The 13914-nt window shown below is 39.8% G+C and overlaps 1 protein-coding gene across 4 annotated transcripts in view; it reads right to left on the bottom strand.

Moving 5' to 3' along the window:
- Positions 1-13914, bottom strand: part of Mettl4 (methyltransferase like 4) — a 29537-nt gene that overhangs the window by 4413 nt on the left and 11210 nt on the right. For 2 of the 4 annotated variants that reach the window (XM_005372662.2, XM_005372663.2), the window contains 4 exons: positions 12149-12218; positions 10276-10450; positions 7679-7785; positions 6636-6727 (listed from right to left, as the gene is read on the bottom strand). In XM_005372662.2, coding sequence (XP_005372719.1) covers positions 6636-6727; positions 7679-7785; positions 10276-10450; positions 12149-12218 — 444 coding nt within the window. Of the gene's footprint in view, positions 1-6635; positions 6728-7678; positions 7786-9096; positions 9914-10275; positions 10451-12148; positions 12219-13914 lie in introns of those variants that run through there. The other 2 variants (XM_013519158.1, XM_013519124.1) reach the window with 2 other exon arrangements.

Raw genomic sequence — 13914 nt, 5'->3', positions numbered from 1 at the left:
CAGCACTTGGGAGGCTGAAGCAGGAGGATCGTTGCTAGTTCAAGACCAGCCTGAACTGCATAGCAAGAATCTGTCTCAAAAAGACAAAAAAGAAAAAAAAAAAAAAATTATCTTTAAATACAATTTCATTCTATTTTAAAGAAATTGGTAAACAGCCAAACTGTCACTTAATAATAAAAGATGTGGGTTCTTAGGTTTTTTTGTTTTCTTTTGTTTTTGAGACAGGGTTTTGCTGTTCCGGCTTGCCTCAAACTCACAGCAATCCTTCTGCCTCAGGTTCCAGCATGCTGGGATTACATGGGTGCTATCACACCCATCTATTTTTGGATTTTTTTAAGTAAAATATAAACCTTGAAACAAACACCAACTTAAGTTTTAGAACTCATCAAATGAAAGAGAAAATTCAAACAGATTAGATTTCTCTGTATAATTGATGTCACATTCAGTATTTTTTTTTCCTAAAAGAACAGTATGGTCTCACTTTTCACACAAGTCAAAAATTTAACACATGAAATTATTCATGAATTAAAAATCTAAAGGTTATTCACGGAGAATCTCTGTGAGTCAAAGAATATATGCTCATGTGGACATCTGAAGATTTCTAATTCAAGAATTGTACAAAAGATGCCTTTGTGTAAGTAATTTAAGATAACACAAGTCCAGAGTGCTACCAAAATATCTCTCCTGAAAAACCTATTTTCTTATACTTTCTAGCTCATTAACTATCCCATATTCTACAAAAATAAGACGATAAACTGCCTGTAGTTTTCCTGAATGGGGCCTTTCGTAAGTGTTTTGGTTTCATTTTTAAGTAGGAATCATCAAATAATAAAATATATTCTTGAGGAAATTCTCTGAAAAGTAAACTTTAAGTATCAAATTCAGAATCCCTCAAGGACTCACACAGCAGGGAAAGTGGGAAGGAAGAAAAAAGCATGAACACAACAAAACAAAGGAAAACAAAAAAGTGTTCACGCTGAAGAATAAGACGGTAAGTTTTTACGCTGTCACCTGGGGGAACTCTGGGGAAGATGGCAAAGTGGGAGCAGTGGTAAATCAGCCTGTCCGAGGCTGGGGACCAGACACCTCAGTACAGCAACTTGGGGAAGAGAAGAAAGAGGGCGCTGATCCCCAGGACAAGGGAAAGTTCTGAAGGGAACTTGGAGCCCAAGGGGAGAGCGAGGCAACGGACATCAAGGCAGAAGACAGAGGTGGCGAACTGCTTTCTCCCTGACTGCCAGCTTGCAGTGTGAGAGGGGGCTCAAACCTACAAAGGTACGGTGACAGCAGGGGACCCTGGAGGCCTCCACTGAGACCACACCAGTGCAGCAGAGCAGTGGGACTGCAGCGGCCGGTGAGTGACTCCACTGCAAACGTCCCCAGGAGAGGGTGATTGGCTGGACACCACTTTGGGGTGGGGCCAGCAGAACCCAGCGCTCGGAGCAGCCGTGGACTGTGGACTGGCTCTGTCTCAGGCCTACCAGTGTCTGGGTGAGAGATGCCCGGGGCCAGGGAGCTGAGATTAAGACAGCAAGAAACACCCACAGTGTTGTGGGCTGCAAAACTGAGATCACGAAGCCACAGGCAGAGACCAGGCCCAGCTTGCACTGCAGAGTGGAACCACAGCCCACCCTACCCCAGCATAGCCTTGTGGGGAGGATACGGAACGCTGCCCCGTCACACTGCGGGCTTGCGGTCTGGGTTCCGTCTGCCTCCTTTGTCTACTGGTGACAGCAGAGACATGTCCTGAAGCGGACGCCACCACAAAACTGTAGACCCCAGAAGATAACCACAGGCTTGAAATCACTCGCATTTTTGGCTTCGTTTTTTTGTTTTGTTTTGATGCTAGTTTTTGTTTACTGCCTTATTCTTCAGTGTGAACACTTTTTTTCCTTTGTTTTGTTTTGTTCATGCTTTTTTCTTCCTTCCTACTTTCCCTCCTATCTTCTTCACCAGCTTCCAGAGCTTAGGTCATCTTCCTTTGTCCTTCAACCTTGCTTCTCATCTCTTCTTCCTCTATTTCTCAATTTTTTCCTGTCCCTTTTAAATTTTCTCACAAGAGGGCAGAATCATCAACTGAGGGTATCTTTACTGCATGGAAGTTTGTGCCGTGCTTTACATCTTATTATATAACTACAAATCTTGTTCATATGGTTAAAAGTGGCAAATTAATAGTTACCAGTTTGCCATTTCCTAGGCTGTAACAGATCCTATTATTACTGACTGTACTACTCTAGCCACGGTGATGCAGTTGTTCTAATCAGTTACTCTTCCTTGTCTGCCAAAACCAAGAGTGTCTGAGGGTCATGCACGATACTACAGTCCAGTGCCAAAGACCAAGGACTTGACCAAACAGGCAGCAACTTCTCAGCCCTAATAAATTGAGAAGTCAACAAAGAAATACCAGCACTGAACCAAACCTTTGAACAAACGGCCATGGATAGCTACAGTGTGTTCCATCCCACTGCTTCAGAATACACATTCTTCTCAGCTGCACATGAGACAGTCTCCAAAACAGACCACACACTGGCCCACAGAACATGCTTAAGTAAATGCAAAGGAATCACGCATATTATCACACCATAGAGCAATGAAATTAGAAACCAATGGCAAAAGAAATCACAAAAACTGCATCAACACATGGAAATTAAATAACACCCTCCTAAAAACAAATACATCATAGGTAAAATTAAAGAAGAAATTATACAATTCCTACAATTAAACATTAATCCCAATATGACATACCAGAACTTATGGGACACAACAAAAGCAGTCCTTAGAGGAAAATTTATAGCAATGAATGCCCACATCACAAAAACAGAGTGAGCTCAAATAAACAACCTAATGTTGAACCTCAAGCTACTAGAAAAAGAACAGCAAGTTAGGTTTCTTTTTTTCTTTCTTTTTTTTTTTTTTTCCTGGTACTGGGAATTGAACTCAAGACCTTGCACATGCCAGGCAGGCATTTGTGCCACCTAGCTATATACCCAGCCCAAGAACAGGAAGTTAAACGCAAAGGAAATTATAAAGATGAGAGCAGAAAGTAATGCAACTGATATTAAGAAAAAATTCAAAGAATCAATGAATCAAAGAGTTGGTTCTTTGAAAGATTAAACAAAACAGACAAACCCTTAGCCAACCTTACCAAAAAAAAAAACAGAAAGACTCAAATCCATGTAATTAGGAATGAAAAGGGTGAAATCACGATGGATCCTGCAGAAATCCAGAAGGTCATCAATACCTACTCTGAGAACCTAGACTCTAATGCATGAAAAACGCAGAAGAAATGCACAGTTCCCTGGATAAACATGAATTACCAGAGCACAGCCAACAAGATATAAAAATTCTAAATATCCCAGTATCAGTCAGTGAAACTGAAGATGCAATTAAAAACCTACCAACAAAGAAAAGCCCAAGTCCTGACAGACACTGCTGAATTCTATAAGAAATTTAGAGACGATCTAATGTCACTGGGCCTCAAACTCTTTAATGAAATTGAAAGGGAAGCAATATGCCCAAACTCATTCCTGGAAGCAAGCATTACCGTGATACCAAAACTACAGGAAGATCCAACAAAAAAAAGACAACTGCAAGCCAATCTCTCTAATAACATAGATGCAAAATTCCTCAGTAAGATACTGGCAAACAAAATTAAATCATCAAGAAGGTTATACATCATGACCATGCAGGATTCATCCCAGGGATGCAGGGATGGTTCACATATGCAATTCAATAAATGTAATACGCCATATCAACATAACCAAAGCCAAAAACCACCTAATCATCTCAATAGATGCAGAAAAAACATTTGACAATGTCCAACACCCATTCGTGATAAAAAAAACCTACAGAAAATTAGAATAAATGGTCTTTATCTCAATCTGATAATAGCCGTCTATGACAGACCAACAGCTAATATCATACTAAATGGTCAAAAACTGAAAGCTTTCACTCTAAAATCAAGAACAAGACAAGGATGTCCATTATCACCACCCCTCTTCAAAATAGTCTTGGAAACATTAGCCAGAGCAATTAGACAAGAGAAAGAAAAGGAATAAGGATAAGAAGGGAAGAAGTTAAATTATCATTATGAGGATGACACGATACTCTATATAGTAGACCCCCAAACTCTACCAATTTTAGTAGCATAGCTGGATACAAAGTCAACATTCAAAAATCAATAGCATTCCTATACACAAAAAACAAAACCACTGCAAGAGAAATTAGGGAAATAATACCTTTGACAAAGGGGCTACACTTCTTTACTAGAAGAAAGAAGCCTTTTTAATAAATGGTGCTGGAAAAACTGGCCTTCCACATGCTGAAAACTAAAACTAGCCCCATATATATTACCATGCACTAAACTACAATCAAAATGGATCAAATATCTAAGTACTAAAACAGAAATACTAAATCTGTTGAACAAGATAATAGGGAGAACTACTAAAGACACAGATGTAGGCAGATTTCATGAAAAAAAACTCAACTGCACAGGAAATACTGTAAAGAATCAACAACTGGGATCTCATCTTATTTTTGCACAGCAAAAGAAATCAACAGAGTGAAGAAAGAACACAGAGTGAGAAAAATTTCCTAGCAGGACTAATATCTAGAATATATAAAGAACAAAAACAAAAAAATCAGCACCCCCTCAATTAAAAGATCCATTCCAAACAATGGGCATCTGAAATGAACAAATGAACTTCTCAGATGAAGAAATTCAAACAGCAAATAAATATATGAAAAAATGTTCAACATTACTGGTCATTCAAAAGATACAAATTAAAACAGTGCTGAGATTCCATCTCACTCCAGAATGAATGGCTATTATCAAGAAATTAGAAAAAAAAAAAAAAGAAAAGAAAAAGAAATCAGCCAATAACAAATGCTGGTGGGGCTGTGGGGAAAAAAAGAACTCTTCTCCACTGTTGGTGGGAGTGTAGACTGGTGCAACCACTGTGGAAATCAGTGTGGAGAGTCCTCTAAAAACTAGGACTAGAGTTTCCATTTGACTCAGCTTTTCCCCTTCGTGGTATCTTCCCAAAAGAATTAAAAGCATCATATTACAGTGATATATGCACACTCATGCCTATTATGACATAGTTTATAATAGCTAAATCTTAGAAACAGCCCAAATGCTCATCAATGGAAAAACAGATAAAGAAGATATGCGTTTTTTTTAATATACCATGGAGTACTTCTCTTCCATAAAGAAGGATAAACTTGAGACATTTCTAGCTAAATGGATGCACCTTGAGAACATACTCTTCTGTGAAATAGATCAGAGAACTGTTTAAATGTTGCATTGTTTCTCTCATATGAGAAACCAAAAGGGTAAATAAGAACCACAATGTAAGCCGGGCGTGGTAGCGCATGCCTGTAATCCCAGCACTCGGGAGGCTGAGGCAGGAGGATTGTTGCAAGTTCGAGACCAGCCTGGGCTACGAGGTGAGCTCAAGTCCAGCCTGAACTGCATAGTGAGACCCGGTCTCAAAAAGAAAAAAAAAAAGGTAAAAAAAAAGAACCACAATGTATAACAGATATCGGGAAGTAGGAAAAAAGGTTCAAATCAGAAGGGAATGCGGGCAGGGGAGAGGGGATGGAAGGGAACAAAGGAAAACGAAACTTATAAATAAGGGAGAGAAGAATGGATGAAGGGAGGGGAGGGGGATGGGGAAAAAAGAATCAAGTTCTATCATGTACAGGTACAAACTCCCTATGATGTGATCACTATGTACATCTAAAATGTACCAATAAAATGAATTTTAAAGAGTAAAAAACGGTCACCTGGCACAGTCAGCACTTACTGAATTTCTAATATGTGCTACTAAATTTAAGTAATTATAATTCTGAGACACTAAGTATCATCATTCCCTCCTTAAACGAGGTGGGAAAATATTCGAGCGCCTGCCTAGGGAGTACAGGCAGCTTCCACACTCACGACAGCCAGGCTCCAGAGCCAACTCTCCGCCACCCCGCTCAGGTTTCCCTCAACGGTGAGCAGACGCCGGGCACTGAGACAAGCGAGCACTGCGGCAGGGGCCGCCCGCGCAGCATTCAGAACAGCAGCGTTTCCTCTTAAAAGGTACAAAACTGAGGGTTTCTACCAAACGTCAAGGGAATGCCAACCCTCACTCTCAGTAACTGTCGTGAGATCTGGTCTGAGAACAAGCAAGGGATCTGCCTGCTCTGAAACCAGCAACTGGTAGCAAAACCTACAGAATAAAGCCTAGTGAATAAAGATAGTAAATTCCATTTGAAAGAATGACTTGGAATTATAAGCCACGATGCTATTTTCCCTTTCAAATAGCATCTGATTTTTTAAAACAAATTGAAAGCGTGACTGCACAGAGGAAATCAGTAACTGAGGCAGCACATCCTCCGGGGCCCCGTCGGTCTCCATTCAGTCCCTCGGTGACTGGGCGCGGCCAGTACAAAGGGGACCCGGGAAAAGCCGAGGGAATCGAAAGCTAACCTAGTCGCTACTGCGTAATTCTGCCATCAATTCTGCTATAAAATTTTAGAATATTAAAATACACATATCTGACTTAATTTTCAAATTTATCCACCAAATACTAAAATCATCCTTTTCAAAGTTTTTCAAGTCATGACAACTGTATTTTAGAAGGACATACCAGCAAGAGGCGGCTTATGTGAATGAAGGACACAGGGCACGCTGACAATTAACTTATGGTCCGGAATAGGTGGCATTGTTACATCTGTGCTCCTAAGGCAAACAGAACAAGACAGTAAATTATATTTGAAAGAATGACTTTGAATTATAAGCTATAATAATATTTTTTCTTTTCAAATAGTATCTGATTTTTTGTTTGTTTGTTTGTTTGAGACAGGGTCTTGGTATATAGTTCAGGTTGGCCCTAAACTCACTATATAGCCCAGGGTGCCTCAAACTCATAGCGATCCTCCTGCCTCAGCTTCCCAAGTGCTGGCATTACAGGTGTATGCCACCATGCTGAGCAGTATCTGTTTTTTTTTAATCAGATTTTATTGGTACATTTTAGATGTACATTAATGATCACATTCATCATAGAGAATGTGTAACTGTACATGATATAACTTGGGGTTTTTTTCCCAATTTTTTATCCTCCCTTCAACCTTTCCTCCCCTCCCTACTTATAAAAGCTTTGTTGCTGTTTTCCTTCTTTTCTAACTTTTCCCTTCTTTTCTTCCCCCGACTCCTATTCCCCTACCAAAGTATCTGATTTTTAACCCAAATTCAAAGACTGACTCAATGAAGGCAATCAGTAATTTAATTTTTTTTTTTTTTATTTTTTTGGTTTTTCTCCGGTACCGGGAACCGAACTCACGACCTTGCGCTTGCCAAGCAGGCGCTTTTGCCGCTGAGCTAAATCCCCAGCCCCCGCAATCAGTAATTTAAGAATTGAGACCTCTCCTATGTTAGAGATGGCGAGCCTCTGAGTTTTCAATGATGCAAAGAGCCCACAGTGGCACGCGTGGCACCATGCCCTAGGGTTCTGCTTTCCACAGTAATGACAATCACAGACTAGATAAAGTAAAGGATAAAATTGCATTTGTCATGCAATTTATACTTTTCTGCTCTTTGGGATTATCAAAAAATGTGAAAATTAAGAAAAAGCAGTGATCACTGTGTTAATTTTAATACATTAATATAACTTTGGGAAATCACTCTTCTTACCTCAATGGTAAAGTGGCTTTTGCTTGAACTCTTCCCAGTATAAGACCTTCGTAAGGCTTTTTGTGTGGAGAATCTAAAGGGAACACATACTCTCCCGCACTTGTGATCTGATGGAAAGAGAGATCACCAATCACTGTATAGTTTCCATTCCCCACAAAAAAGAAATGATTACACTTCCAGGCTAGTGTTGTTCAATAAAAACATAATAGAACCCACAAATGCGAGCTACGTAACTATTTTTAAATCTTCTATTATTCACATTTTTTAAAATATCACTTTACTAACGATATTAATACTAAAAATGGCAGGTGTGATGGCACACAAGTATAACCCCTGCAACACAAGAGGCTGAAGGAAGAGTATGACAAGTTCAAGGCCAACCTGGGCTACTGCAAGACCTTGCTTCAAAAATAAATACATAAGTAAAATAAATAAAAAGTGAAAGATACAGTGAAATTAACTGTACATACTTAAACAAATCCAAAATATTACTTTAATGTAGAATCAATTCCAAGAAGTTACTGAGATGTGCTACGATTTTTTTATATGGAGTTTTTAATGTCCAGGGCATGTCCCACACTGAACAGCACATCTCCATTTGGAGTAGCCCCACTTCAAGCGCTCAAGAGCCACAGCTGGTAACGATGACCATTTTAGACAAGGGAGTTAGAAAGTTTTTAAAAATGTATGATATATTTTAAATACAATTTTATTATCACCTTGCACAAAAATTTCTACTTTTTATTAAAATTTGTTCCTGAAAACAATGTCATCATTAGTTCATTTACTAACTCAGTCAAATAATATTTACTGATTACTGGCAATGCAACTAGACAGATCACAATAAAGCTTTTCTTTAGTTACAAAAACAGCGCTATTGAATACTGTCAGAGCTAAAATTAATAAACAAGCTGGGTGGTCAATAAGACACACAATACCTGACCCAGACACTGGGCATTATGAAATCAGAAGTACGATTTTATCACTTCATCCTGTGATGACCAGATTCCTCTGCATTCATTTAAGCTAATCAAATTCAAAAATGTAATTCCTGAAAACAATATAAATCCATTAATTTAGAATGGAGATATATATTTTCACTGTCAGGCTATTTGTGTCAATTATCTATGGAACCTTTTATCCTATTTTGAGGTTAATGAACAACCAAGTCAGTAATTAGAAAGTTCTTTTACCTCCCCTAAGGCCAATCAGGCAGCAACACTTACAGTAATACTGTATAAATACTGGCAAATTCTTAATCTTTGGATAGCCCTCATATTCAATGCAAATTACTCCCTTTATTATAATATGTGTAATTAGCCAGGCATGGTAGTGCACGCCTGTAATCCCGGCACTGGGGAGGCTGAGGCAGGAGGATCATCAAGGCCAGCCTGGGCTACAAAGTGAGTCCAAAGCCAGCCTAAACAGCATAGCAAGACCCTGTCTCAAAAAGACCAAAAAAAGTGTAATTATAAATGATTCAGATAGTATAGTGTATTTTTGTTTTGCACTCTGGTCTTACTATACACCATCTCTTACTGAGTACTACTACAGATGGACAGTCTAGGTTTTCATATAGTAACATTTTACTGGATTTGATTTTAGAAGGCAACCTCTTCTCGACTTTGGCACCAACAATGGGCAGGGTAGAATGGGCTACAACACTCCTTTCATGATCCTATGCCAAGTCAACCAAAATCAAGACCAAAGGATGTCATGAAAGCAGAGACACAACTCCAAGTATTTCTGTGCTAAGTCGTATGAGATAGGTATAAATAAACAATGCACACAGCTTTTAGAAGACACTCCGGTAGACTACAAAGTATATAAAAGCACATATGTCTAAAATAAATATACCAGTTATTAAACATTGCATTGATTATAACTTAGCTTATATTCTCAAAATTTAGGAGGGCTTTTATGATGTCCATGTGAATAGTCAGTATCTTTAAAAGAGTATCCAATGAACTCTGAACTGAAACTTTAGTTTTCTACATTTATGCTTTATTCTTACAGCATGTAGAGATATTACAGGTCATTCAACCAACACTAGAGTTAAAATCTGTTCTTTTAAAAACAGTTTAGCAGCGCAGAAAGCACTGAGGACCGGAGTGAAGAGCCACAGCATGAACCCTTCTCGGGTCTGCATCTCCAGCCCCTCTACACCGGCGCACGCTGATCCTCTGCCTTCCTCCCGGAAGCATGCGATACCGCAGCCACAGAGCGTGACTGGCCCTGTGGGGAAACAGAGGGGAAGAAGGCAAATGGGAAAGCAACTTGCTTTTATGCTTGGTGATGGGTTGTTTTCCCAGAGTTTCTGTCCTATTTTAATCTAGATTGCTAGAGATTGGAGTTTTCTTAAATTTCACTCCGGTGTCTCCCTGACCAGCAGTGCGGGACCCTAACACCAAAAGCAGCAGAGAACAAGGCCAGAGCCTTGAGAATAAGAAGATAAAAGTGCTGAGCAGCAAAGCGCAAGTTTTCTTAGATCCCGTGAAAGGAAAAGACTGTGGACGCGTTAAACACGCAGAGGGGACACTGTCTTCGTGCGATCGTCACGGCGCGCTGCACACTGTGGACCTGGCACCCGAACTCACCTTCACCCAGTGCCACTCAGCAAGGACCTCCACGGACCAGGCCGGGTAAAGCTCATCCTTTACAAAGCGCAGGTGCTTCTGCCTATTGGTCACCCAAGTAACAACGAGGCAGTTGGGAGCAGCCAGCTGAGGAACGGGGATCTGCTGTATTTGCAGCGGTGATAGATAACTGTACCTAAAAATAAACAGGAGAAATAGGGGCAAATTTTGTTATAAAAAAAGAAAAGTAAGCAAGGGGAAGACCCCAAAAATGCGCAGCTCCTATAGCCGTTTATGAGTGGCCAAACATGAAGCCACAGTGACACCTGGTGGACCCACTCGCACACAAACGTCAAAGATACTAGGCGAGAACTGTCAGGCTCTGTTTGCTTTTAATTGCTTCTAAACACACTTTGGAATTCATCTCATTGGGTTGATGGGGCGTTTACACTCCCTCTTCTAGTGCTAAGCCAATGAAGTCACCGGGTGAACTCCAAATATGCATCTTTATATGCTGAAAATATGCAATGAAAACTGTGCACTCTTACCTATTCATCAGAAGAAATGTGTATTTGTGAGTTTGGTTCAGGCAAGAATTTCTTATATGCAACCCACAAGCACAAGCAACAAAAGAAAACAGATAAACTGGATTATATCGAAATTTAAAATAAGGGCCTATGGGAAATAATACTGTATCAATAAAACATTGTACTGGGCAGGGGATGTAGCTCAGGGGTAAGAGAGCTTGCCTAGCATACATTAGGCCCTAGGTTTGATACTACTGGTGGGGTGGGATATACATATATATAATCAATGTTAATTACATATTTTGATAATTGCATTAGAATTACATAAGATAACATTTGTTTTTAGGAAATGTACACTGAAATATTTAAATATAACTTTCATAATTTATTCTCAAGTGATTATTTTTTATTCATACAGATACCTACACACACACACACACACAGAGAACAGATACATGAATTCTCTGTATGATTCTTACAACTTTAAAAAAAAAATACCCTCCTGCTGGCACAGCTCCCAAGCATGCAGAATAAGGAAGCTGAAGATAAATTGTTAGACAAAGAAATTTCAGATGACGTTTAAGTCAAAATAAGAATTATTTTTTTCTAGAAAATTGTAGAGTGAGAAATAAAACTTTCATTAGAACTAAAGAGGAAAATTCAACTTTAAAAACCCTATTTTAAAAAAAAACCTATTAAAAGGAAACATTGACATATAATGTTTCATAAATGAAAAATACAAAAGAATGTGAGAATGAATTAGATACATTTACCCACAACAGGTTATTAAGGAAAACCAGGGCCAGGGATGTAGCTCAGCAGCACACCACCTACCTGGCAAGAGCAAGGTACTGAGTTCAATTCCTGGTACCAAATAAAAAAAAAAAAAAAAAAAAAGGAAAACCAGAACATAGTTCTCAATTTTACAATTTAATATCAAGACAAAAATGTTGCCCTTTGGTGTTAGAAAAACAACCCTGAACTGGTCCAGGCAGTGGCTCAAGCTATGAACAAATATATGGCTGTCGATATCCACATAAAGGAATTATCTAATTAAGGAAATTAAAATTTAAAAACCAGCTGTGTGTGGTGGTACACACCTGTAATCTCAGCACTCAGGAGGCTGAGGCAGGAGGATAACCGCCAGTTCGAGGCCAATGTGGACTACAAAGTGAATTCACGGTCAGCCTGAACTGCAAAGTGAAACCCTGTCTCAAAAAGACAAATAATAATAGCAATAATAATTTAAAAACCATTTAAAACAGTATAATAAGCTGTATCATTATCTTGATAATATAGTCACCAGAATGTACAAAAGACTATAATTTTTAGGAAGTACATCTAATAGAGAATTCATTTCCACTTACCTATTACTTCTTTTAACTGATTTGTTCTGCCACGGTGGATCCATCACAATTACATCAAATGTTTTCCCACCTGAAGTCAAAGATATAATTTCAGAAGAGGCCCCCAAATGAGAATCACAAGCAAAACTAAACAAAAGACTGGGGTGATAAAGTTATGCCTAGGAGAAGAGGTTCAATCCCTAGCACTCAAAAATATGAAAATAAAAATAAACATCCTCTTTAAAACTGAAATATTTTTCCTACAGGTACAAATACACTGGCATCCATCGAAAGAACTCACAGCATTTATTCAAATACAGTAATAATTTCTCTAAAAATTGAGATTTCCCTTGTTATTTAGTAACAGACTCTCACTAAATTTCACCCAATCGCTACTTTTGCAGAGACTACTTGCAGAAGACTACAATTCACCGAGCTGCACACTAACGATTTACAGATTTCCTATAAATCTTGGCCACCATGTTAATAGTCTTTTCTCGTCTAGGTAATTTTTTTAAACATTGTTTTTATTTTTTATTTTCAAATTACTTCAGTCTTACAACTGATACATTATTCATAATAAAATTTCCCCAGTTACCTACGCATGTCCTTTTTTTCTGGTCCAGGATCCAAAACTAGGACCACACACTGTATTAAATTCCCGTAGCTTTGAAATCTCCTCTAACCAGGGGAGTTTACGCTCATCGGCTTTCATGACCTTGACATTTTTAAAGGCTATGGGTAAGTTATTTTACAGAATGTCCCCCAATTTGGTTGTGGTATTTCCTTATAATTAAATTTAGGCTGTTTTAGATAGGTGTGATGGTACACATCTATAATCCCAGCACTCTGGGAAACTGAGGCTGGAAGATTATAAATTTGTGCCAAGCCTAGGCAACTTACAAGACACTGTCTTAAAACACAAAAGGACTGAGACATAATCCAGTATCCAGCGCAAAGGCCCTGGGTTCAGTCCCGGTGGAGGGTGGGAGTGGAAAATATATATATAATATATATAATATATATTATATATGGGGGAGAGTGAGAGAGAGAGGAGAGCGGGGAGGGGGGAGAGTGGAAAGACCAAGAGAGAGGAGAGGGGAGAGAAAGAGCAAGGAGAGAGAAGAGAGTGAGAGAGATTGGTTCTGTGTGTTTTTGGCTGGAGTACCAGCAAAGCAGGAGGCAGTGGAGGGTGTCAGACATCTCACTGCCGGCGATCACTCCAAGTGCCGCTTGAGGGTCTCTCCAGTTTTCCCCCAAGAATGAACAGGTCTCCTGTGGGGTGATCCCTGAAGACAAAGGAAACGTCCTGTGCCTCATTCTATACCCGCTCTTTTGACACCCAGCTATGACTATGGTGTTTGTCAAGAAGTTTTCTAGTTCCAGCACTATCTGCTTCAATTAATTAGAATTCTACTGTAAGGAGGAGCTGTCCCTTCGCATACGCTTTTTCTGTTTGTTTGTTTTTCCTACTGTATAAGCGGCAGGCAGTCAGGTGCTGAAAGAAGCTGCTCATTCAGTCCGCTTCTCTCCAGCTGGGGAAGGACGCAGGGAAGCGGGGAGCGTGCGAAGGCCGCCCACGCTGACGACGGAGGCTGGGCCCCGGCCAGTGGGCAGAAGGCGCCTCGCAGCACAGCCAGCCCGCAGCACCTGCAAGCCCTCTGCCCACACCTGGCCTCACAGGTGCCCACTTGCTGGTTCTCTGCCCTCTTAAGATCTGAATGCCGGGGCTGGGGATTTAGCTCAGCGGCAAAGCGCCTGCCTGGCAAGCGCAAGGTCGTGAGTTC

The sequence above is a fragment of the Chinchilla lanigera genome, unplaced genomic scaffold, assembly GCF_000276665.1.
Source record: "Chinchilla lanigera isolate Chin_1 unplaced genomic scaffold, ChiLan1.0 scaffold00001, whole genome shotgun sequence".
Classification (NCBI taxonomy): domain Eukaryota; kingdom Metazoa; phylum Chordata; class Mammalia; order Rodentia; family Chinchillidae; genus Chinchilla; species Chinchilla lanigera.
This window is presented reverse-complemented; position numbering and strand designations above follow the sequence as displayed.